This window comes from Thamnophis elegans, chromosome 2 (assembly GCF_009769535.1).
Source record: "Thamnophis elegans isolate rThaEle1 chromosome 2, rThaEle1.pri, whole genome shotgun sequence".
Lineage (NCBI taxonomy): Eukaryota > Metazoa > Chordata > Lepidosauria > Squamata > Colubridae > Thamnophis > Thamnophis elegans.
Window position 1 is genome coordinate 58850994 of NC_045542.1, and position 27250 is coordinate 58878243.

General features: G+C 38.2%; 1 protein-coding gene across 3 annotated transcripts in view; it reads right to left on the reverse strand.

Moving 5' to 3' along the window:
* GAS7 (growth arrest specific 7) overlaps positions 1–27250 on the reverse strand; it is a 140551-nt gene that overhangs the window by 71033 nt on the left and 42268 nt on the right. The window contains exons 1-2 of one of the 3 annotated variants that reach the window (XM_032209964.1): positions 8469–8556; positions 1099–1219 (exon numbers count right to left, since the gene is read on the reverse strand). In XM_032209964.1, the coding sequence (XP_032065855.1) occupies positions 1099–1144 (46 nt within the window). In that variant the 5' untranslated portion in view covers positions 1145–1219; positions 8469–8556. Of the gene's footprint in view, positions 1–1098; positions 1220–8119; positions 8395–8468; positions 8557–27250 lie in introns of those variants that run through there. The other 2 variants (XM_032209963.1, XM_032209962.1) reach the window with 2 other exon arrangements.

Genomic DNA, 27250 nt, shown 5'->3' on the forward strand with positions numbered 1-27250 from the left:
GTGAGTTCCATTTGAGACCTTCCCAGGCAAGCAAAGTTAATAGGGGGAACAGGATTCACTTAACAACCACACAATTCACTTAACAATTGCAGCGATTTGCAAAAATGGTTCTAAAATGGAACAACTCACTTAACAACCACCTTAGCAGCAGAAATTCTGACGCCAATTGTAGTAGTAGGTTAAGGTCTACCTGTAAGTAACTCATCCAAATATGATTCATTTTCTTGTTGAATTAACTTGTTACAAACGTTAACAACTATGAGTGCATAAATTTTATTATCATTTGCTGTGCAATTAATAGATTTGAGCTTTCAAGGATGAGGGGTGGATAAATTCAAAATATGAGCTCCTTTGCAGTAGACTGTTCCATTGGGCTCAGCTCTGTTCAAAATGGCTTTGAGTATGGTTGCTTTGCTGCTTCGTACTTACTGTCTACATTCAATTCCTAATCCCAGTAAAAACCCTTCAGTTTTGGAAGGAAACAAAGTAAGACATACAAAATTCACCAGTTTGAGAATGGAATGTTTTGCAGAACTGCAGACTGTACTGAATCTCTTCTGGTATGTACCACTCCAACAGGCAGTTTTTAAAAATTTCCAGAAGTAAATCCTCTGAATCAGAAGAGGTTCAGAATGTCCCATACCTAGAGTTTTGGCAAGAAGCAGATTTGTTTCCTAGTCTGATACCCAAGGGCAGCCCAAACAACTTCTGGAAACTAGTAAAGTGACTGCTAGAATGGCATGGTTCAGAAGACAGCACAAATCAAGATGGAAAATAGAACATTTTCAAAACATTCTGTCCCAAAATTGTACAGAGAATGTCTGGTAAGAGAACAGAGGATATCACTTTCTTTGGCAAAAAAAGAGAGAGTTGATTTTATTCTGGGAATAATATGAGAACAGATTGGAAATCTAGAGAAAGGCAGATAATCAGGTTGTCTGCAATGACCAGCCAAGAAGCACAGTTATTTTATGGATTGTACAAGAAGGTGTTTGGCTACTCTTCATAGTGTTAAGTTATGTTTTCTCTACCTTTGATGTTAGAGGAAAGGAGCAGAGTTTTCTGAACAAATAAAACTAGCGTGTAAATGAAGCTTACCGTTGGTGAAGGTGTTCACATAGTATCTTCGCCCCTGAGGGGACATATAACTTTGCCAGCCAGGTGGAAGATGACCATTTTGAGAATCTTCTCCAACTTGAGGAATGACCTTCCTAGGCTTCTGTTGAAAGAATGACAGAAAAAGCAAGATTTTACAGAAGAAGTTACAGAATGAAATTCAAGCACACCCTTAAAATTTCCTGGGAACAGAATAGTGCAGTTTGAATACTCAATGCGCTTTAGATTCCAAACATCCCAATTATCTTACCATCTGCAGATTGAGAAATCTATTCAGGCCTTTCATAAAAGGAACATTCTGAGGAAACAGGGAAGATAATGGAATGTTGTGGAACCTGTACTGTAGCAATTCAACAATATTATTGCTTATAGTGGTTGGAAAAGAAACATACTTCATGCCCTGCCTGAAAGGCAAATTCACACACTGTCTATGTTTATAATATCCTTATGCATCAACAACATTGGTAAAATCCACCAACTGGATGAGTTTTAGCAACCAAATGCTGCCCCTATAAAACCATTCTGAGGAATTCAGGGACCAACAGTAATATAAATATTTTGCTGGTGACATTCATCCTAAACTGTTTGTTAGGCTAGATACAATGAAACTGGCTCATGTATTTTCAAATCAACCAAAACCATTGTTCAAGCATTCCGAAAACAACAACACAAGTACCATCTTGCAGATTCACAATTTAAAGCAAGTGAAGCTCAAGATTGTCGCTTTGCTTCTATCCACCTAACACTTTATGATCAGGAAAATACTCAAGCTCCTCACAGTATATTGCTACATCCTCAAGACATATATATTGTCCAACTTCTTCTGTGGTCATTGAAATATACAAACATTGAGATATAGATGGCAGATTTGAGAAAGGAAGAGGCAGGAAATGATGGAAAAAGTAGGATGTGAACCCAGTTGCATCAGAAGCAAGAGAATCTGTGGGGATAGCAAAGCACTTGAACCTATGAGATTATATCCAATTATATTCAGTCAACAGAAGAACTGGTACAGCTGATGTGTGAATTACATCTCTTCCTGCAACTTTCTGAACAACCAAATCTGCTCTGCAGATTTGGCTGTTCAGGAGAAGTGGGAACAGTGGGATCATCCAGGTCAGAAAGGTACACAGTATATTGCATTAGAGAAGATAGCAAAGACAACTCTCATGGCAGAAGCAGACTTCTACTCAAGCTAATGCCACGCATAGTCCCAGTACCAAAGCATAGTGAAAATCATCATCTGTGTGACAAAAGAAGAAATACAATTAAGGGATCCAATATATGCAAGTGGAGCCAACAGCCTTTTTTCAAATCCACAATCATTATTCCCATTATTGCAATTATACAATATAAGTGCATACGGCACCCAGTAACAAGGGAACAAAGTGCTCTGCGAAAGAAAGCAGCCTTATGGATTCTCTTACCAGGCTGCGTGGAATGGGATGGAGAAAACAAACCAATTAGACTTCCAGCTCATCATCTTACAACGTCCCTATGCAACTGCAGTGGAAGAAACAACAAGTTGCAAAGCAAAAACATGGCTGGGCATTGCTCCAAGTTGATTACAAGCAGCTGTGCATTAATAGCTTTTGGCTGTGTCCATTACAGCTGGGAGACACGGGGCCAGCTCTTCTCTGACCAGCTACAGTACTACTCCAGCTTCAAGAGTGGGCTGCAGGGAAAGAAAGGCATAATACTAAGGCCCTTAAGTCTCATTATCACAGTAGCCTAACAGTATTACTCATTATAATGGTATGTGCTGCACATGACTCAGTTCTGCTCTTATGCACAATACTGCTGTTCATTACCAGGTGTTCAAGACTCCATATAAGTCAGGCATTCATGAAAGATTCCACTAGGTCACTGTAATCATGGATTCCACTGCTTTAGAGCTTCTCTGGTGGAAGTAAGATCTCTTCTTTCCCATAAGCAGAACCCACCTTTGGAATCTGAATTCCTGGCAATGATTTGGTTTCTTTACTTCAACTGGAATGTGCTAATACTAAAGGTTCATGCTCCTTTCATAAACAGACTGGCAGTACTGAAGCAGGTAGAACAGGTATATGGGATGCTCTTGAAGAATGAGCCACAATGAAGAATTTCAAGAATTTCCACCAGTGAAGATAGAAAGAGAGATTAAAATTTAGATTTTAATAAAGTTCATTAGCTTCTGTTTTCATTTTACATCTATGGATTGGTCTTACTTAGTAAGCTAAATGACTGCCTCTTCTAGCTCTCTCTAACACATAAGAAGCTTTACAAGTAAACTTTTTCTCCAGCCAGTTCAGCATTGCATACAGTACATTGACTAGTAATTGTTCCCCCAGGATACATTGGATACATACCTTACATTCTGTGCTAAGGTCACTTCAACATTATTACTATTTTAGTTTCTCTAAACCTCAGAAACATTTTGAAGGTGATCAGACTTCAGTGGAAAAAGCAGGCAGGCAAGAAGTAATGAAACAAGGGGAGTTTGACAAAATAAGTATCTGCTTATTTTGCCTGAGCTACTGAAGGGAAGTTGCAGAATTCTCAAGCTTAAAGGACGCAAAATTTGGGAGCTGGGGAGAAGGGTGAGAAAGAATTCCTTCATTTAAAATGTCCCTTTCAAATGAAGCCACTCTACCTCAAAGAAACAACCCCACCCAGTTTCATGGTGGTATCACCTATATAAGGCTAAGTCAAAAATGCTGTAAATCAGGTTAGCTGCATTCCAACATTGCTGGTATTCTGGAAATACAGAGGTCCAGGGTAGTCTGCAACCTGTCACATAAGACCTGTGTGGAAATTCCATTAAAAAAAACTCTTCAGTTTTTATTTCAACATGGCTGCTGGATACTCTTCTATGCACCCAATACATACAACATTGCTTTGGAAGACCGGATTTGTTTTCTCTTCCCTTAGCCAAATAGCAACAGAAAGGAAATATTGGCTGCATGGGTAGAGCAGAGGATGGGCAGCAGTGCTGAAATTCAATTTTTTTACTACCGGTTCTGTGAGCTTGACAGGGGAAGGATACTGTAAAATCCCCATTCCCACCTCATTCTGGGGCCAGTCAGAGATGGGTGGCATTTGCCGCTTCTCCAAACTACTCAAATCTTTTGCTACTGGTTCTCCAGAACCTGTCAGAATCTGCTGAATTTCACCCCTGATGGGCATAGAGGGAAGAGATAATATATTTAAAAAAATGAATTTGTGATCCTACCTCACTTTTAGAGAAACTCAGAACTTATAGACATTGGATTGGGTATTAAACCAAAAGCAAGGCTTTTGAGTAATCAGTTCATTCAGATGGTTAGTAGTCATTGGGTGAGAGGCTTTACGCTGTAAGCAAGGTTTTTGGAAGATGTCAGGCCAATGTTATGTGAGTGCTCTAGTTGCCTCTTGTTTTCCACATATTTTCAATTGGTTTTAACTTTTGTAGCAATTTGGCACTGAGTTACTTGATGGAATACCTGTACCTTCAGGAACTGTTTGGAAACGCCTGTAGAGCTTATATATGCATTACACAAGGAGAAGCTTTTCATGTACAGACTTCTCCCTCGAGAAATGTATTTACCATTGTTATTGCTGTTGTTGTTACTATCATTAATGCCTAAAGATGTTTCTCTAAAGACTTATTTTTGGCTTAATTATTGTTCTTGATCTATTTTGGAATATTATCTGACTAATTTTAGGCTAATGCTTCACGATATTTTATACTGCTTTCTCAGCTTTCAAGGATTATTATAAAGATTTGTGGCTATAGTTACTGTTTTGGTTGTTATTGTACTATTAATTTTTAAATGATGAGCTACTGTGACAGAACTTTTGTATTAAAATGTCTGTAATAAATATTCACACAGAAAAGTTTCTTAAGATGAGTGCCAATTTAGTTTAGTGGTTAAAATGCTGAACTGGAAACTGAGACACTATGAATTCCAGTCCTCTTTCTGGCACAGAAACCATCTGGATGACTTTGGGCCACCTGTTCCCTGTCTCCCTTGGCCCAACCCACCTCATATGGTTATTGCTATGGGGATGGTGCATTATGTATGTCATCATCAATTATACAAAGAACCAAAGATATAAATAAAATAAATATACATTGGAGGGGATGGGGATTGCAGAGGAATATTCAGGTACTATATGGTACTATAACAATTTGACATTAAGCAAACTCTTTTGAGTCAGTGGTGAAATTCAATTTTTTTACCACCGGTTCTGTCGCTGTGGCTTGGTGGGCGTGGCAGGGGAAGGATACTGCAAAATCGCCACTCCAGGGCGAAGGATATTTCAAAAACTCCATTCTCTCCCCACTCTGGGGCCAGCCAGAGGTGGTATTTGCCAGTTCTCAGAACTACTCAAAATTTCTGCTATGGTTCTCCAGAACCTGTCAGAACCTGCTGAATTTCACCCCTGCTTTGAGTTGATAAGAAGAGTCCACCCCACATTCCTTAAAGTCCTTAATTAAATTTCTGGGATTTTATGGACAACTGGAAGAATTAGGCTTTCTTTCCTGAAACCAAGTAGGTTGGATAGTACAGGTCACTTTAATAGAGTACCCTTAAGCCCTCTTTCATTTTTTGTCAACAGAAAATAGGATTGGCCAGTGGGAGGAAAACGAACAACAATAATGCTGAGTTTGGAACCTCTTGTGATAAGGTCATCATTCCATCCATATTCTGGAATCCCAGCAGCGTATTTGGAAGTAGTCACTGTTGCATGACAATCTATAACTGAAAAATCAAGTCTAAAAAATCTACAGCACTGTCCAGTTAGAATCACGAAAATAAATCTGTCTACTTATCCAGTAATTGAAATTTTGCAGCCTCTCTTAGCACCCATCTGTGTACATCTGTCCATGCAAAAAGTGAACAATTTAGCATTCTTCAGAAAGACTCATTTCTACACATATACAATCTGTCCATATGCTGCTTTCCATAACAGCATCATGTGGGGCTGCTACTTTTTGCCAAGAAATTAAACTATACATCAGCCAGCTTGAAGAAAATAATTGGTGTTCCAAGGAGGGCTATAGAAGCAGCAGTGTAGAACTTAAAAAAACAAACTTGTGGAAGGTTTCTGCTTCAAGCAGAATCCAGGCAAATACACAACACATGTACTGTTGAACAGAGTCTGTGACTTTTAAAAGATGCTCAGCTGTTGACAAAAACAGACTGTTATTGCAAGTCTCTTTCTTCTATTCAAGGGTACAGGAAGATATCATCTTACAAGATGAAGGGAAGAACAATCATCAATATGACAATGGCATGTTATACACTATTTTTTTTAAAATTAAAACTACAGGGGGAATGATATAAGGCTGTTGCTTATATGGTTTCTCTTTAAAAAGTTATTCTTCAATGAACATTATCAGTCAACCCTAAAAAATGTAACCACAATGTTTCTGGATTCAAATGAGCCTGGGAATTACTTTTATCTACAAGATTGATTTACTACTCACTATGTAGATCCTGGCTGAGGTTACACGGCAGTATTGGTGAAGTATTGGAAATGTACATATATGTTTCAATTACCTCTGAAAAAGTGTTCCAAGATTAAAACATTGAGACTTCTTATCCTGAATGCAAAAAGAACTTTGGAGGACATAATGATTCATCCATCTCCCTTTCATTTAATATGCACCCAGAATGAATCTTTCAGTTAGAGGCAAAAACTGGGAATAGCACGTTCTACAGGAATTGATTATAATTCTGCTGTGGAATGTTCACATATAACTGCTAAGTTGTTTGTTTGTTTGTTTATCACATTTGGAAGCCACCCATCTCCCTCACAGAGCAATTCGCTACAAATCTCACAGAGAGCTTCTCCAATAGTTCTTGAAAATAGCCTCATTAGGTCATGAGCACAAATCTCTATAAAAAATATTACACAGGATGCCTAAGCGTTGAATATCAGAAGAACTCCCTTGTCACTCCTCCCTCAAAATAGCCCTTGAATTGTGCATCAAAGATGCGGCGAGGAATTTGTCCATTAAGTAATAATGTTTACAATGAAATGAGAGAACGCTGTGTGCCAAAAGTATTGTTTATAACAATTGGATATATAAACACTGAGATCCTCACAGCAAGTCCCAGAAGATGAACTAGCTATTGTAAATGCAGTCTGATAATGCCTATCACTGCACACAGTGCATACTTCATGAAGAAATGGATTGTGAATCTACTATGTAGAACAGAAAATGAGATTCTTCTGTTGTTTGTAACAGAGTCATTTTTTTTTGGTGCAGTTTTCTATGTGGAGGTCTAACAGTATTTCCTCAGTTCTTTGCATATTAGTAGAATTATGGGATGGGAGCGCATGGATATGATATGGGTGTTTTGAATGAACAATGCCGCTATGGCATATTTTAAAAGTCAGCTAGCTTCTTCTGACACAATCTGTTTTAAAAAGATACAGAATATTGCCCTCCCACCATCAATCTCAACCGTCAGGATTTCGCTCTAGGAGTCCAAGGACATATTTTGCTTTAATCATACTCGGCAGCTTCCTGCCAACCCACAAATTTGCCCCAATTTGTTACATGTTCCCAAACACAAAGAATTCACTCTCCCACACAATCCCAACATTTTTTTTCCATCATCATTATTTAGCAAGATCTTTAGCTTGTTTTACAAAGCCTATGTCTACTTCTTTCAGCAATGTTTAGACAGCTCTTTATAAGCGTTTAATGGACACTGCACTAAGCCCGCATTAAAGATACTCTTTTAAATATGCTATTTCTAACAAGTAATGAAATTAGATACATCCTGACCCTTCATACAGTGTGGTCTGTTTTAATCAGAACCACTAAATATCTTACAGTGGTGACTCTCAGAATTTGACCGAGGTCTTCTGCAATTCCCAAATCCATACAGAGTGAAAAAAAACTCAGATAAAAACTGTATCCCAAAGTATAGGTATGACTAAATTTCAAGCTGAATCATCTTCTATAAACATATCAAATCAAAATTTCTCAATGAATCAATTTTATCCCTACAGAATGCCATCTTACCAATGGGAAGTTTTGCCAAACCTCTTGTAGAATCTATGATCCAAGCAGAACTGACTGAAACCTTCCCTTCTGTTTGCAAGATGAGGACGGAAATTACCCACTGCCTGTTCTGCTGTCCAGGCACAATTAAACAGCCAATGCCTTATGTGAAAACTCAGAGGAAGAGCAAACTACTTAAAGGGATCTTTTTCTATGTGTCAACACATTTCAGCACTTCACTCTGTTCTTTGGAAATCAAAAGGGGGCATTCTAGAGACTTTCCAGATGGGAAAGCTAGTGGAAGTCTTGCCAATTTTCAAATGTCTGTGTAGGTGATGGAGAGCACAAAACAAGGGTCTGTATCACTGACCTAGTGCTCCCTATATACAGACAGGCTTTGTCCAGCCTTCCTTGGTCTGGTCCCAGCTTCCTTGGTCCTTTGTATAGCCTGTCTGTCTCCCTACAATCTTTTCCCCTGACTTCATATAAAGCCAAGTCTTTGTACTCAGAATAACCCAACTTCAAAACTGTTGCAAAATTAAACCCCATCACATGATTCAGTGGGCACTGTAAGAAAGCAAGACCTAGCAAATATAGGATGAATTATGTTTGTTTATGCGGTCCTGAAGTGGACTCTTACCTCCACTATTTTCCAAAAGAGGAAAGATAAACAAAAATGTTTGCAGCATTGCCTTTTTAAACAAGAGAAAGAGAACATCCTGCTTTCTGCCATCCTTGTGAATTGACTTTTTAACGTCAATACATAACCAGTGTTATAACATAGTATAGGTATAGTCCTGCTTAGAATCTTTTAGAGAAACACTGTCTATTGACAATGGCCTTGAATTAAAGTGATATGACAGAATGTAAGGATACAGTATATTGTAGCACAAGCTTGAGTTCCACACTTCCTGAAAAAATGTTTGTAGATCTTTTGGTCCAGCATTAATTTTTCTGGAAAAATGTCCAATTCTTCAATATATTATATTACAGTGATGCTGAAAGTCTGAACTGTTATAAACTGTACTATCAGCACAGTGGTGGGTTCCGGATCCCGTTGCAACTGGTACAGTGCAATGGGGCCGGGTTCCCACCACTTGAATGTGTGCAGCACGCGCATGTGTACTTATTGGCCGCAATGCTCCCAGACACCTCCGCAATGCTCCAGCTGCTTGGCAGAGCATCGTGCAGGCACCGTACGCTCCGTGCACATGCATGGAAGCCCCGAAAACTTCAAAAACCGGTAAGGAGCGCAGGTGGGTGGGTGGGCCCTCCGGAGCACTGTACCGGAACGGTACCTGGTGCTCTTGGCAGGCACCGTATGCCCATATCAGGGTGTACCCACCATAACCCACCACTGTTAACAGATGTGTTCTTAAGACACAAAAGAGCTGAAGACAAAGGTCTCAAGGATGCTACCAACCTAACACCAGGGATGGGATTCTACTTGTTCGGACCGATTCGGGTGAACCCCAACAATCAGATGGGCCACCCACATGCCCACACTATTTTAACTTCTCAGCTGATTCGTGAGGCAGAGCAGAGTGCCACGCAAATCAGCTGTGTTACTCCTCTGAAGAAACCTGGAAGTGAAGATTTCTTCAAACTGTGCACACCAGTGGTTGCTCCCAGTTCGGCCAAATCAGTAGTAGCTGTGGCGGGAGGCTCCACCCACCTGCCCGGACCCTTCTGCGCATGCACAGAAGTGTTGCATGCGCACGGGAGTGCACCCGAACCGGTAGTGGAAAAATTGGCAACCCACCACTGATGCATGCGCTTGCAGCAAATCGCACGATCATCAAACTGATTGTTAAACCGGGAGGATCCCACCACTGCCTAACATCAACAATTCCATAACTTCAGGTGTTGATTCAATATGTACAAGATGTACATCATCTTATGCTGGTTACAGTTTCCACATTTCAAAAATTCAGTGTGAACTTCGTCAGAAGCTGCTACTTTCCTTTCCTGATAAATGTAAACTTCTGTTTTAAACCACTTGAAAATATTTATCTCTCTGACAGGTTTATCATATTGACAGTGTATTTTCTAACTGAGATTTGTTTTGATTTTTTAAAAGACTTGTACATGATCATTTTGAAATCAGGAACAGGAATTTAGGAAGGAGAAACAATTCAAACACCTTATAAATCAAATCAATCAACCAATCTTTTCAACTGAAATTTCAAATGTAACATGAGATCCCATTTGATGTGTTTCCCATAGAGAAGATACTTTAGCATCAATTTATTTAAATGCTAGTCATGTCTGTCAACTCAAAATCAAAAGTACTGTAACTTTCAACAACAAAAAAAGAAGAAAGAGAGAGATAAAAAGCCTCCAAAGCTATCGTATACACTGTACCTAGTGTTAATCATTAATTTGGGAAGAGAAATGACCTTCCATTTCATGGATCATTCCACCAACTATTTAAAATATCCTGCTCCAAAAAGGAGGCTTTTGGTGTTTTTTTTAAAAAATATTCTGGTGCTTGTTATATTCTCCCTTTTATTTTTATTCATCCATATTAAAAACAACAACAAAAACTCCATGAAGGCTATACTCCCAGTGGTTGTGTCATACTTTAATTTAATAATGATTTGATTGTATATACCCATTAGTATTCTGCTTAGTCAGTATCAGATTGATACATTTTATAACATTTTGTTCTATAAAATGAACTAGTCATGACAATGACTAGTGCTGCATATGCTGATTATTTAGATGAATCTGCCACGGAAATGGTTTCACATGATTTCCTGATTTATCTTGAAAAAGGATACCCTTCACAGTGAAAGTTCAACACTTGCTCAACAGAAAAAATGCTTCTTATTTACAGGAAACCCCTCATAGAGCACAGGGATCCTAAAGAGGAAACATCTGTGTATGCATAAAGGGAATATATTTTGCACTATGAGATGGCTAATCCTAAGAGTTCACTAGCATCTGCAAATAACTTTAGATATAAAGAGATGTGTAGGCAATACAATACTCTAAAACTGTGAAATATTGCTAGCACAAAACAATGCCTTTTAATAGCCATAGCAGTTAAACATTTAATAATTTACAGAAACATTTAATAATTTACATACTATACTTAAACATTTAGGGGGTGGCATGGTGGTTTAGTGGTTAAGATGCTGGGCTAGTCAGCTGGAAAGCCGGTAGCCCAGGTTCAAGATCTGAGTTCCACGTGACGGGGTGGGCTCCCATCATCGCCCCAGCTCCTGCCAACTGCAGTTCGAAAGCATACAAATACAAGTAGATAAATGGGTACCACTTTGACGGGAAGGTAACATTGTTCTGTGATGTCATCCTGGCCACATGATTGTGGAAATGTATATTTGGACAGCACTGCCTCAATGGCCTTGAAATGGAGATGAGCACTGCCTCCTATAGTCAGCAATGACTAGCAGAGTAAAATCTGCAGGGACTCCTTCACCTTTTTAAACCTTTTACTTCCAATTTTCCAATTTAATAAAATTTGTATGCCGCCCACTCCCTAGGGACTCTTAAACATTTAATTATGAATACAACAAATACAACAAATATTTGGAAACACTGGAATCATTGGTATACTATTCTCTTCTGAGCATCCACTAAATGCCAATTCAGTGTTGCTTCTACGTATAATGAGCAAAATGGTTCTTAGCTAAATAGGCATCATCTTATGCATATAACGTATTTATATGTTAAATATTTCATGCTACTCTCAATTATATGCCATAGTTGAAGTGAAGTAATTAATAAGATTACCTATTCCTCGCAATCTTATCCTTTTCAATAGAAATCCTTAAAAAAGAAGAAGCCCTAAGCATTATAATACAATACAATAGCAGAGTTGGAAGGGACCTTGGAGGTCTTCTAGTCCAACCCCCTGCCTAGGCAGAAAACCCTATAATATTTCAGACAAATGGCTATCCAACATCTTCTTAAAGACTTCCAGTGTTGGGGCATTCACAACTTCAGGAGGCAAGCTGTTCCACTGATTAATTGTTCTAACAGGAAATTTCTCCTCAATTCTAAGTTGCTTCTTTCCTTGATTAGTTTCCACCCATTGCTTCTTGCTCTACCCTCAGGTGCCTTGGAGAATAGTTTGACTCTCTCTTCTTTGTGGCAATCCCTGAGATATTGGAACACTGCTATCATGTCTCCCCTAGCCCTTCTTTTCATTAAACTAGACATACCCAGTTCCTGCAACCGTTCTTCATATGGTTTAGTCTCCAGTCCCCTAATCACCTTTGTTGCTCTTCTCTGCACTCTTTCTAGAGTCTCCACATCTTTTCTCCATCATGGGGACCAAAAGTGAATGCAGTATTCCACGTATGGCCTTACCAAGGCATTATAAAGTGGTATTAACACTTTACGCGATCTTGATTCTATCCCTCTGTTTATGTAGCCTAGAACTGTGTTGGCTTTTTTGGCAGCTGCTACACACTGCTTGCTCATATTTAAATGATTGTCCACTAGGACTCCAAGATCCCTCTCACAGTTACTACTATTGAGGAACGTACCATATATACTGTACCTGTGCATTTCGTTTTTCTTGCCTAAATGTAGAACCTTATTCTTTTCACCATTGAATTTCATTAGATAGTGCCCAATGTTCAAGTTTGTCAAGATCCTTCTGTATCTTTAGCCTGTCTCCTGGAGCGCTGGCTATTCCTGCCAGCTTGGTGTCATCTGCAAATTTAATGAGTTCCCTATTTATTCCCTCATCCAAATCATTGATGAAGATGTTGAAGAGTACTGGGCCTAAAACAGCCTTGGGGTACTCCACTGCATACTTCCCTCCATGTAGATGCAGTTCCATTGAGGACTACACGTTGAGTGCGGTTGGTCAGCCAGTTACAAATCCATCTGGTGATGATGCTGTCCAACCCACATCCTTCTACTTTATCTAGCATTATGGAAATGTAAACTTTAAATAGTTAAATATTTCAAGTCATTTTAACTTTATTTACAAAAAAAGATATAAAAATGGAAAACATACCAGAGGAAAAAAGAACAGAAGCTCCCACATCTTATACTGACTAATACAAAAGACTAATACAAAAGTGCTTCATATCACCGGTTTTATTTTACTAAAATGTTACCATTACAACAATTTCTGCTTTATTTTTATGGTAACAATTCTGAAAATCAGGAAGGGGAAAGCACTGTTTGACCTTATTGTAGGGCTTAATTTTGAGATTCACCTTGGTGTACATATGTACATGCAAAGCACATATACATATACATGTTACTAATCTGTAGAAAAAGAACAAATATAACACATACTATCAGGCTGACCACTGAAATCTGAAACTTTAGGGTCAACTGTTTAAAAAGCTATAAACACAAACCAAAACATCTCACAGCCCTTTATGTACCGGATTGTTTGGTTCACTATAACAAAGCTTTCAAACAATATGTAACATTTATCTTAATTTTGGTGGTGAAGGCTGTCTAAAGAAGTTATATTTTAGCCAACATAGTAAAGCCATTAGCCATTAGACTGCAAAAATAAATAAAAAAATGAAACAAGATGAATCACTTCAGATTTTTTACCATTTGGGGCTGCTTTTTTTCTTTCATATAACCTGAAAGCTGTATCATTCCATTGAAAAACAAACTGAAATCAGAAGGTGCTTCAAAAAAGTATTAGTTTAAGAGTGTGCACATTTCTGCACCTTCAAGTAGAAAACTACTACAGGGGCAAGAATGAAGAAGAAAAACCAATCAAGTATCGTGAATCCTGACCTATGGAAGCTGATACTCCGATTCAATATAAGCAGTTTCTTATTACTCAGATAACAGAAATGATCAATACTGATAGCATATCTATGACATAGTGGCATTTGTCTCATGCTGTAATACAACACATTACAAACAATACATGGACAACTATGTAAATGTATTGTTTGTTGACCAAATCCAATAAAAAAACAATCCAGGGAAAGTCACATGACCCAAGAAATCTCTCCCCACCCCCATAACCAATATTTTGCGGACCCACATGGGAAGTGAAGAATATTTTTATCTCAGTGGTAATGTCCACATCATTCCTCAGCACCCTTAGTTCTCATGTAGCTGAAATTTTAGTTGTTTCTTGCAACTTTATAGAACATTTGGTTTCCATGGCACCAGATATACCATGTGAGATTAAGATTATATTTAGAAACTGGAACAAGGAACATGTGAGCACCCAAATAGATATGCTACTGTTGTTATAGTAACCAACAACTTCTACCTATCAAACTGAGATTTTCCCCCCGTTGATAGAATTCCTCGCTGAACAAAGACCACCCACCTCAGAAATTTTACATTATCAGGAAATAAGCCCAAGCTTCCTTTTATTCCTTAAAGTAATCAACAGAGCCTGAAGCAACGTTACGATTACTATGACTAGATGTCATTTAACAGTTGTATTAGGGTATGTCATGAATGTGATGATATTATGGTGCCACATGACCCCTGATGACCTTTCAGGAATTATTCAGCCAGCTGAATGGTTCTGTGCCAATCGTGTACTACTCTTCCTATGGATGCACTCTTATGATATTGGCAAGATAGCTCAATAAAGGCCTTTGTTGCCCTTCTCAGTTCTATAAAACAATCTGTTGTTGTTGTTTTGCGTAATCCTTGAAGGGAGTCACAAGGCAACAACCAGGCCAGCTGCAAAACAAAAGCTTTATCTATGGCTTGCATCACTCTTTCAGAGAGAAAACAATGCAACCTAACAAGGAGTATGTCCCAGACTTAATAAACCAGAGATATTCTACTCAGCAGATGTCTAGAAAATTGTAAATTCTGATTTCTTCAACATCAGGATGGGAATTAAAGATCTATTAAGTCACCTCCTTCTTAATCCAAAGATTTCAAAGACTTTCCTTCATGCTTTTACCCACACTTCCTACGCCCTAACGAATTAAGAGATTTAATCTATTTACAGTTTCCTTTAGTTATACATCTTTCCAAATAATCATGTGTGTGAGAGAGAGTACATGCCCATATGCAAAAGTAATAGATGTTTATCTCTTACCAGTTTTGGCCCAAGTCATTTTATACACTGAAGCAGATGAGGGCCTATCGCAAGATAATACTTTAAAATGACTTGCTAAACACTTCAGACACCTATGTCCAGATTCTACTGACTCAATAATCATTACCAGCCTTTATGGAGCCATCTGAAGCCTTTTGCTTCAGCTAATACATAAGGTCTCATTCTATTGCTTAGTAATTTGCTCTGCCATTGACAAATAGTGCGAAGTTCTTGTAAACTCATAATTACATCTATATGTGTTTCCTATTTAAACAAGTGTAGGAGGGCCCATTGCTCAATGTTCATGAAACTGTGTGACAACTTGTTTCCTTAATTTTGCCAAGTGCAAAGCTCTTCAGGGAGTTGAAGGATGGCAAATAGCTGCACAGTCTTTATGTTGAAACACCATGCTGAAAAAAATGCATGGGAATATTGCTAAATTACACATAGTCTTCAGTGGCTGATATAAAAGGAAATAGGCAAAATCAATTTCATAATGAAAGATCAATGGTGTATTTTTTCCCTTTCTTATCTGGATTAGAGCTGATGATCAAAAGAATCCCTTATACATCAGAAACTGAGGTAGATATAAGCATGAAAAACCCCAAATTATTAACCATTCCTTTGCGTTTCAGATTTTTCTTCTTAAAATATACATTAAAATCCTGTATATTTTAACAGAAATAGAAACCTTGGCAGGAAAAGCCATAGAGTATAAGATTCAGCTTTGAACTTATATAAACCAGCCATAAGAACTAGGAAAGACACAAGATTTATTAGGAATATATAGTTCCTTTGAAGGAAAAACATTGCCCCATCTCAAAAAAGAAAAAACGGAAAATATCTAAAACATCTTCTCAATATAGAATCTCAATGAGGATCTTCCAATTGTGCAAAACTACAACTATATAAATAAAAAAAATCTTGAAATTCCACATACTATACTTCTTGCAGTAATACTGTTTCATGCTGAAGGTAGAAATCAAATGTCTGTCTATCATATTTGTATAGCCATCCATCTTACAAGAGAGTTAGTCATCTTTGTAAACTTGGGCTGAGAGAATGTGTGTCTGGTCCTAAGTGTTTCCGTACTTGAGAGTGGATTTGACCTTTAGTTGAACTGGGTTTTACACCTTAATCATTATGTAGTACCATTAATTTAGACAACACTTTCACATTCTCTTCACAAGAACTTGCTCTTAGTGTAACATCAAATTTGGCTGCAAGGTAATAGCTAATAAGGCATGATAATAGTCAAAACTAAGAGAAGGAGGAAGGAGAGGCTACATGGCTGCAAAGAGTGTGTTCCTCCGCTTTCATTAGCCAGGTGAAGAGTGTCATGATACTGCTTTCAATCACTCAGCAATAGCTTGCAGGGAAAGGGGATTGTTTTCATTATTTTTTCATTCCTTGCTTAGGTTAACTGTACGTTTGAGTCCTCTGGCTGTGCTACTGGGTAAGAGAAATTAAAACAAATCAGTAGTTTCTCTTATGCTTGCAAGCGAATATGAACTGGGAGATAGAAAAGAAAAAAAACAGAGGAGAACCACACATCAGGGTAAAACAGACATTATAGCAAAGGGCAGAGGCAGTATTCACAGGTTCTGACCAGTTCTGGAGAACCAGTAGTGGAAATTTTGAGTAGTTCGGAGAACCGTAAAATACCACTTCTGACTGGCCACGCCCATATGTATTCTCTGCCTCCCGAGTCCCAAGTGATCAGGAAAGAATGGGGATTTTGCAGTAACCTTCCCCTGGAGTGAAGTGGGAATGGAGATTTTACAATATCCTTCCTCTGCCACGCCCACCAAGTCAAGCCCACCAAACCATGCCATGACCTCCAACCCACACCCACAGAACTGGTAGTAAAAAATGTTGGATCCCATCTCTGGCACAGGAGTATCAAATTGGCAGTCCACGGGCAAGATGCGTCACGCTCAGGCCATGCCCACCACAGCTTCTTGAATGGGAAAAACGTTGCATGACACATCACATGACAGCAATGTGACACGGTGAGTTTGACACCCATGTTATAGCAGTATCTACATGCCTTCCAAAATTTCCTGTTGAAAACAGTGACATCTCTATGCAAGAGTGAATGAACTCCCTCTAGTAAGTCTACTGGATAATTGCAAGGCCAATGTATTACCTGAAATACAATCTGAAGTCATGCATGCAGATCACTCCAAATAAAAGAACATTAGGCAAGGATAAGCAAGTCAAGTATACTCAAGTACTACATAGCATTTACATCATTTATTGGCTCACATTATACCTTTGGAATTACTGACCCAGCAAAGAAGTCAGTGAACCCATGGCAGAAAATCTATAACCTGAAAAAGTAGATGATAATGAAAAGGTGCTTCGTGTAGAGGTTTTTCTTCTAATAAACTGTATCTTTCCACTTCCCACACACACACATAATGGAAAAGGAATAAGAGATCAAGCAGAGGATCATAAAAGTATTTAAAACCCAATGAAGCAAGGCAAAGGGCACTTTTCCTACAAAAATATATGGCAGAGCTTTTGGAAGTATGTTTCAGAAGAATATTCTGCCCTCAACTAAACAGATTTAAAGAAATTAAATCAAAAATAAAAGGAGCCAAACTTTGAGGGGGGAAAACACCACTTTGCCACATTTGCTACCTGCTGGCAAAGTTAATAAGTTCTACTATTAGAAGCAATGAAGTTTGAGGCTTCAGAGATGAATACAGATCATCCAGCAAATGGCAAGGTGATCCCCTCTCTTCCCAGATTCAAAATTGGGAAGAATACCAAGAATTGTTCCCCAGCTGCATTGCCAAGGCACAGACTAGCACTTATCACCACTATGCGCTTTGTTTGCTTTGGAACAACAAAAGGGAAAGGAAAGGGAAGTGTTCAATCTCTACCCATAGTCTTTGTACCAGAAAATGGTCAGAGATGGACATGCTACTTCTGCCTCTAGCTATTAGAATAATCAGTGAGTGGAGCATTTTTCCGATGGGAGTCTGGTCCTATTTCACTTCAGTTTTTCCAAGTGTAAAGTCAGAAATGACAGCTAAGATATTGAAGATGCAAGATGTGCTGGTATGCTTTGCTATAATAAAGATACAAAAAAATATCTTTGTGAAAAGGATAATGCAAAATAAACAGCAGTACATGGTCAGCAAGCACTGATGTTGTTACCTTGTTGGGTAATAAAACATCTGCAAGAAAACAATTAAATTCAGGGACCACCAAGGACTCCTAAGTACACAATTTAACATTAAAGCCTACATTATGTGGGCTATTATGATTGAGCTCCATTACATTTCAATAAATAAAGGACACGTTTGACAATTACTGTTTGATGAAGACTGAAACAAATGAAATATCTAGAGTAAGGGTGTCAAACTCCCACATCTGGTTTAGCAAATGGGAAAAAGTCATGTGACAATGCTGTGATGAGGTGAGTTTGACACCCCTGATCTAGAGACTGAATACTGGGGGTGCGGGTTAAAGTGTACACATATGAAGTAATTTCATAGTAACAATAGGTTAAAAGAAAACTAAAATATTTTTCCCACTTTTGCAATACTTTGGAATAAGGTCTTATATAAAATAGAATGGCATTATTTACTGGGACTCTTGTGAATTGGCAAGAAGTGTAATATGCATATTTATAATCACATAAATTTAGAAAATTTAGCAACATATAAGGTTGTATGTACAAGTGAATTTATATACTTGGAAGACTGGATTTTAAAGAGAACAGGAAAAACCAGACCCACAAAGGGATAGTATATTACATCAGCTTAAAATCCAGAACCACTGGGCCTAGAAAAGTTGTATTAATCTTCATGTGTTGCCAGAAAGAAAAAAAAAAACATCCACTTTGTTCTTTTCCACAGAACAACCCATTCCTTACATTCCTTTCAAGAACTCTTCACACACACACTTACACACACACACAAATTCCATTTCAGAACCTTCCCTTTCCCCTTCCCTTTCTAATTATAAACAAGCCATCTCCTCTATTTAATTTCTTGCCTTTGTGAATTTACACCAAAATACACTAGGCCTAAGATTATAAATCAATTTTAGTACTGGGTGCACATCCTAAAATGCAAGTATAAAATCACCTCTGAACACGTGCAAAGTATTTGGTCTTAAAATTCCTCTGGACAGAGTTTCTGTTGTGGCGGCTGGCAGAATCAGATAGTGAGGAGGTTAGGGAGGAACACAGGCCAATCCTGGGGTTTGAGGAAAACTCAGATGAGGGCTCTGTGTCAGAGGCAGAGAGCAAGCTAGACAGCAGTGAAGACTGTTCCCAGTGTGCGCATGCGCAGAGCTGCCAGAAGACAAGAACAACTAAGGAAGCAAGGTCGACTTGGGAGTAAAGCCACACTTTGGAGGTGATTGGTCCCTCCCATAGGAAACAAAAGAGGAGTGAACGGGGAGTGGGCTTTTGCAGGAAAGCCCATTCCTTCGGTTGTTTCAAGAATGGAAAGTTCTTTTTGTGACTATAAGAGACTTTGTGCCAAGTGTTGCCTTCCCTGGCTTTGGAAACTAGTTATTTGTCAGCTCTCCAAGCGAGATAAGGTTCATGCTGATAACTATTCCTCTGAAATACTGTTTGCCAAGCCTTGCTGACTATGAATGAAAGGAATGAAGGACCAAGACTCTGCTTCATGCTTTTTTAAGGAAGCCTAGGTCAGAACAGTTTCAGACCAAGTTTGCAGTACAAGTGTGAAGCCCATCATGATTTATTTTGCAATTTTCTCCCACCCATCTCTATTCTCGATCACTTTCCTGTCCTAACACCTTGACTTATGATTTCTTTCAAAACAAGTAAACAAATCTGTAAAAACATTTCAGTGGACATTTCTTAACATAATATTACTTGATTCTGGTAGATATCAGAAGAGTTGGAAGACAAATAAAACTATTTCCTTTGAAGAATGTCTTCAGCCATCCACTTTTCTCAAACATCAGAGCGAAACAGCCCATGGTAGCACTACTTAATTTGCCTTTAGTATTTAAAGTTGAAATAAAAAACTCGGGAGAAGTATCTATATTTGTATTGAAAAGAAGTAACTAATCTAGGAGTTATATAACAGCCTGGGTCCCTTTTTTAGCATCTGGGATATAGGTAGTTCTTGACATCACTTTTAGCGACTGTTCAAAGTTATGATGGTCCCCGAAAAAGGGATTTGTGATCCAGATTCAAAGTTCCAATGTTCACACACACCCCACACTCATGATCATGTGACCACATTTTGGGCACTCAGTAACTGGCCTGTTAGATCATGTAATGGAAAGGCACACTCAGGCTAAAGACAACAATAGCTCTTTATTGTAACAGAACAAGTATGTACAATCCAGCAAAGGTTGAGTCTGACGGCAGTCCCGCTGGAACAGAGGACCTTGGTGGAAACCATTATAACTGTAGCTAGTATATAACATGACCCATATTTATGTCATCTGCACCACCCCACGGTCACATGACTGCCAGTAATGATTTTTTGTCATTGACATGTACTTCTGATTTCCAGCAAAAATTGCCCCCTAGTGGTTTGCTTAATGTTCCCTTTATGAGCACCATGTGTGCTGGATGACTGCCACATTCGCTTAGTAAATTCCTCAAAAAAGGTCATAAAATCTGGCACGGACATGTGGTGACCTGCTTTGCAACCATCACTTCTTACAGCTGAAAATTACAATTTCTTGGACTGGGAAACCTTTCCCAGAGTCACTTGTGTCTTAGTGACTGCCGATCTGGATGACTATAACTTGGAAATGAACAACTCATTTGCAATGCAGTGGCACAAGGGATTATAATCATACCTCAGAGTGCCCATGTAACACTGCTATTTTCCAAGCTGTATGGTTGTCCATATACTTCCAGATAGATTTCCAAGAGCTAGTTATGACTCATAAAGCCTTTTTATGGCACAGGGCCTGCTTATCTGTGGGATCACTTGTTTGCAATTACTCCTGTCCGTCAGACAAAGTTTCACAGAGTGGACATGCTCCAGGTGCTGTCACTTAAGTCACTTAAGCAGCGTCATCTGGCAAGACCTATAAGTTATACCTGAAATTCAGGTTAGCCCTGATGCTACTTGCCTTTAGAAAGGGCTCTTATGACCTGGCTTTTCTGACAGACACTGCACCCAGAATTTTGGTGCCTTCCATTATTGTTTTTGAATTATTTTTAGATAAATTGCCTTGTTTTGTTACTTTTGAATGTTTGTTCCTATTGTTTCATTGTGTTTAGCTTTATTTGTGTATGCTGCCCTGAGTTGCAGGTCATTTGGGTGATTGCCTAAATTGACTTGAATAAATTAATCAGCAGACAGCTAGACAGACTATAATGTGATTTAATAAAGAGTCAGATATTATCTAGGAATATTGTTTTGTTGCTTGCAGTGGGCCTCTGTAAAATACAATTCCATGCTTATATTATCATAATTAGCATCACTAATGTAATATGATTAACTTGCTCTGACAAATAAGCAAGGCTTTTTTTTTTAGAAGTTGTGAGCATCTTTCAGTTTTGTATAGGCAAAATTGTAATATAAAACTCATGAAACAAACTAATGATGTTACTATATGCTTGGTAGGTAAGTTGAAATGAAAGTACTGTCATTTTTTAGTACTTCTTGGCTTGGTTTCAGGGTTCCATAAATGAAGTGATTACATTTGCAAAACAGTGGCAGAAAATTTAAGTCAGCAAAAGTTCAGAAACTGCAGGGAGTATTTTTAGTTCCTAGTTGAATAAAGGTAATGTAATTACCCTTCAAATACCCAATCTAATTCGTGGAATAGATCATGCAATTAATTACAAACCTGCATGGATTTAAGGGTGCTACCGACTCTTAATCTTTTGAAGCAGTAAGACTGTTAGTAACAATGCATAAGGGAGAAGCTTTATCCCATTACATCATCTGGCCTGCTGAGCTTCAGGTAGAAACAATTCAGATCTATGATTCACATTCTCTTGAGATTAAGTTCCCATTGAATAAACTTCTACATTACTGATGGGGGTGTTGTTAAATGGACTTAAATAATTTAATGCTGATTCAGACACGTGAATCTTCTTTCACTGAGCTTTTCTTCACAGCCCTATTATGTCTTTCCAATATTTGTATTGCCCTTATTTGGTTTTGCTGAGTGGTGATGCCTTTAAAACTTTCATGTTGGACAATTTAAGAGCAACAAGTCGGAGATTCCTTCAATTTTACTTTCTCTCCCATCTAGCGTTATCTATTAGCAGGAACATTATTTACCAATTATTTTCCCAAATGTGGTCTGGAATTAGAGGTGAAAAAGAAAACAGTCTAGAAGGCTAAACTGGTAGAATTAGCCATAACCAACTCTTGCTCTGGTTTTCACAAATACAAGTATGTATATAGAGGCATTTAACCAGTGGTCATTAGACTGATTTTATTGTCAATAAAATTCACTTTAAAAAAATCAACCAAAAGATCACATCTGATTTAAATTAAACTGTATTTGCAAGTTTGGATTATTTCTGATTTGTGATTAATGCAAACTATAGACACTTATATAGAGGCAACAAAAGTTTTGGTTGCAATTTCCTTTTTCAAAATTTACTTGTTTCTTTCTGATTTCCATACCGACATGTGACCGACAGTTTTGCTAAAACTTGAGGCAGAGGAATGAGATTTTTGTCCAAGGCTCTTAAACAGAGCAGTAGTTCCTTCCAAGTGAAATCTTTAGAAGATACTCATCTGCAAATTGCAGACCATTCTAGGAAGAGGGAAAGAGGTACTTTGTCTGGAATGTGAAGTGCTAAACCTAGTTTTCCCTACTCCCAGTATGAAGTATCACACTAGCTATATTGCATATACACACATTCTCTCTTACATACTTGTGTGCAGAATGATCATTTAAAAGGGCATTCATTTTGCTTGTTTTTCTACATCTAGTTATCTATATCAAATTAAGGGTGGGACTCTAGCACAATTCTTTTTCCTTCTGTCCTTCACAGATTCACACAGATATGCACAGCTACCCACCTCATTTCCTTCCCTTCCTCCCACTTCTACCTCTCCTCCAGACCATAGGATTTGCAGCTGAAGTACAAATCAGTCAGGAAATAGATTGGGCATTATGCTACTTTCCTAAAGTGAACATTCACAAGCCTACAAGATCAAGAGAGTCAACCATTATGGACATACCCACCATAGATAGGAATTAGGAATCATGGTAGACAACAACCCAATGAGTCAGACACAGATTGTGATCTCTGCAGTTTATGGCTACGAAGAAGAAACACAACTGGGAGTAAGATTCTCTGTATTCCCTTAAATGCACGAAGTCTTATTTTTGAGAATCTGTGCATAAAATGAGACAGCAGCGATATTTTGGCTGCCCTAAATTTGAGGAATAAAGGATATGGCATCCCATCTCACTTTTTTCCACACTGTATCTTCCAACCTATGATAATTTGACCAGATGCACCACTGCATCAAAGTCCCGCATGTAGGAATACATCCCAGGTCAACCCAATTTTTAAGGGACAAGTCTAATACTGTTTTTTTTTTTCAAAATTATTATACATTTTTCAAAAGAATGGTTTATAACTAACCTGACTAACTCCGAGAAATGCTCTGGAAAGTACCATTCAAACATTACAGGGGGGAGATGGCTCTGAAAAGCTAAGCTTCTACTGTTGCCCAAGACAAAATGGCTCGGGATCAAAGAGGAGATAAGCCTTAACTGGCCAAAGGGAGCTGGATAAATCCCAGCATTATCAATGTGATGGTGTATAGGGCAAGTCTTGTGTTGCAGGAAAAAGGAGAACAGTATTTTAAAACTAGAACAGCTAAAGATTAATTAATTAAGAGGCTTCTTTGGTGAGCTCAGGATAAGATGATGGCAATGCCATATGGATACATCTTTTTAAAAAATAGCAATAGATCTTTCTGTTGTAGCTAATGGGCAAATTCACTTTTTTCTTCTATAAAGCTATCAGATCTAGGGTGTAAAACAATGAATGACCACTAGATACCGGTAGAAGGATTCTATCACTTTGTTGCACTTACTGGTGGTCCATATTTTTGCAGCCTAGAACTGAGATCACATTTGTATATATTTGAATGCTTTTTATCCAAAATAAATTAACTATTAGTTTTCTTTGAAATCACCCCTTCCTGTCTCTCTCCATTCAACAGTCAAGAATTGTTTTAGGACTCTGAGTGTGCTCTGGGGAAAAAAAAAAAATCAACAGCATTGATCAGGACCCAAAGTTCTCAGCATGACTAAGTTTCTAGCCAGCACCCCAGTCTAGGCATGACTGTAGCAGCTTTGGGCATCCATACAAATTGGTGTAATAAATTTACTGGGCGTCATGGGAATCGTAGCTGTGATTTATCATGAATATGAACTGTCTAATTACTATGGTTTTGCCACAAATCATTCCCTCCATTTTTAGGGTAGTACAGTAAAATGGTTAAAAGTTCACTGAATGACACTGGATTTTTCCCCATTTCATTCTCTGTTTCATAGGGTTGCTATTATACAGCAGTGAAGCACTGAGGCTAACATGAACAGACATCCTTGCCTTGAGCTCCTAGAGAACAGACAGAATGTATATTTCATAAACAAACTCCATTAAAACAAGATTTGAAGTAGCCAGCACTGTTAAAAGTCATTCAGTAAATAATTGCAAAGTGGTTTCCAGTCACTGCTTTACTTACGTGGGTCTTCTAATAGATATGGGTAGGAATACAGGTCATGTTCCAGGTTGCACAATACATTTACTATAAATTGCAGCTATTGACCCATAATAAAATACAGTGGCACACTAATGGACACTTGTCTTGTGGAAAGGAGGTTATAAGAATGGTACCTAAACCGAATTTCTGGATAGATCGCAACCCTTGCATAGTTGAAGAAGGCTGACAATATTGTCAATCAAATACAGTTTCCAAAAACACTATAACCTACTCATGATTCATCTGAGTCCAGTAGTTTCTAGAAGAAATATTATTTGTACATGTTATGAGTATAACAATGCAACAGCCAGACAGCAGAAAGTATTAAGAAATAAGGTGGGTAAAATATCTCATGGGATGGGAAACCTGGTTCTAGGATTCAGCTTAGTATTATGAAGGTGTTTCTTTAGAGTCACCCATTTTATAAGAGCAGTTCATAATATTAACTTGCAAGTATTTATAATTTGTAAATGAATATAATTGCGATACTCCACAGAAGGACATACAATCCCATAAATTTGTAGATTAAACTGCTACCTTTCAGTGAATCTTCCATATCTTGATGTCAGTAGTCATACCCTAGTCCGGGAGTGTAACACTCGATTTCATTGAGGGCCGCATCAGCATTGTGTTTGACCTCGAGAGGTGGGGAGTGGCTAGCTATACATCACTCGTGTCAGGAGTGCCTGTGGTGGCCCGAGAGCTCGGAGAGCAAAAATGGGCTGTTTCCAGGGTGGCCCTGCAGGTCAGATCTAAGCACCCCGTGGGCCGGCTCTGGCTCCTGTGCCTTGAGTTTGGGACCTCTGCCCTAGTCTCTGGTACAAGCATCCATAGCAATAATAGCAGGCAAAGGTTGAAATACATTTATCTGGAAATAACTGCCACCAATTTGATACACCTCAGTCCTCAATTAGATATGCATAGGATTGTGTGTTATTTACAATGCTTAAAAACTATAATCTTATTCTCATAGGAGAATAAATGCCACCAAACTCAATGGGGCTTCTAAACATTTTCAACATAGCCCCTTGGATTCCAATATAGTTTGCCTATAAGAAACAATCTAAAAAATATATATGATCTGCTTCATAAGAGTATTGGCTTAATTAACAACCTAGCTTTTGTCAACCCCATCTCAAATAATAGGAACATTTTAGCAAAAGACGGTGCTGGAACAGTCTATACTTAGTCCTGGATCAATACTAACAGTGAAGCTGCCAAAATTAATGGTATCAGCACACACATAGAAACAGAATTCAAAATATACATTATTTGGTAGTACTTTTGGCAAGATGCCTCATATAAAGCCTATTATTAGGATAGCAGAATATGCTCATACTAACACAATTTGATTTATTTGCATGTTGACATAGTTTTCAGCTCTTGAAATAGTATGCATTATTAAAGTTGTGAAGTGCTCTAGATTTTAATGGGAATAAATACTCTGGAGCACCCAGCAACATATGCATAAGCAGTTGACCGTAACTTCTTACAGCAGTTGCATAATTTTTCAGGATTTCAGGATGCTGTTGCTAAGGCCCACAAGATCTCATGAAAAAACACAGTGACTGTCAGGAGTTGCTGACAAGGCTGCACAAATCCTTCTCCCCTTATGCGCATGTGCACATGCACAAACACACAGCCAAAGTCCTGCACAACTCTTAGAATTAATAAAGCTACACGACTCCATGCTGTCAGGAGTTCCATCTTATTTCTTAATACTTTCTGCCTGTCTGGCTGTTGCATTATTATACTCACAATATGTATAAATAAGATTGCAGAGCTTGAGTAAGAAAAAAACTATAAAGAAAATAAAATGTAAATTACTAAAGTGGTATAAACACATGTGGCAGAGTAAATCCACCCCTTATCAGTAGATTCATGTTAACTACAAATCTCTTATTATTCTGAGCATTTGCATCTGGTGCTCATTTGTTGTGATAAAAAAAAACTAATAATGTATATACTAGTTTGCAGAAAGAATTATGATTTTGAACATTGAAGATTCTCATATTGCAAAACTTTATCTGTTGGCAGGGTAATTGCTGACATTAAAAAATACATTATAGAAAAACAAAAGGTTCAGAGGAATGGAACAATTCCTCCTATTGAATGAGAAAGCTGCAGTGCTCAGGAATTTTTAGTTTACAGTACATTAGTGAACTACTGTAGTAAAAGGAAAAGGAAGATGATTAAGCTTGTCAGAGTCCTCCAAGTTGACACTAACTCTTCCTGGTTAGTATATGGAGACATCCACATACTTTCCTCGACAACAAAATCAAAGCAAGTTGATGTTTGCTAATATCTATGATGTGGGTGGGTGGGTATGTGGGTGTGAAATGCTACCGGTTCGGACCGGTTCGCTCAAACTGGTAGCAAAGGTGCCAGCTGCTCGCCCAAACCAGTAGTTAAAAAAATGCTAGT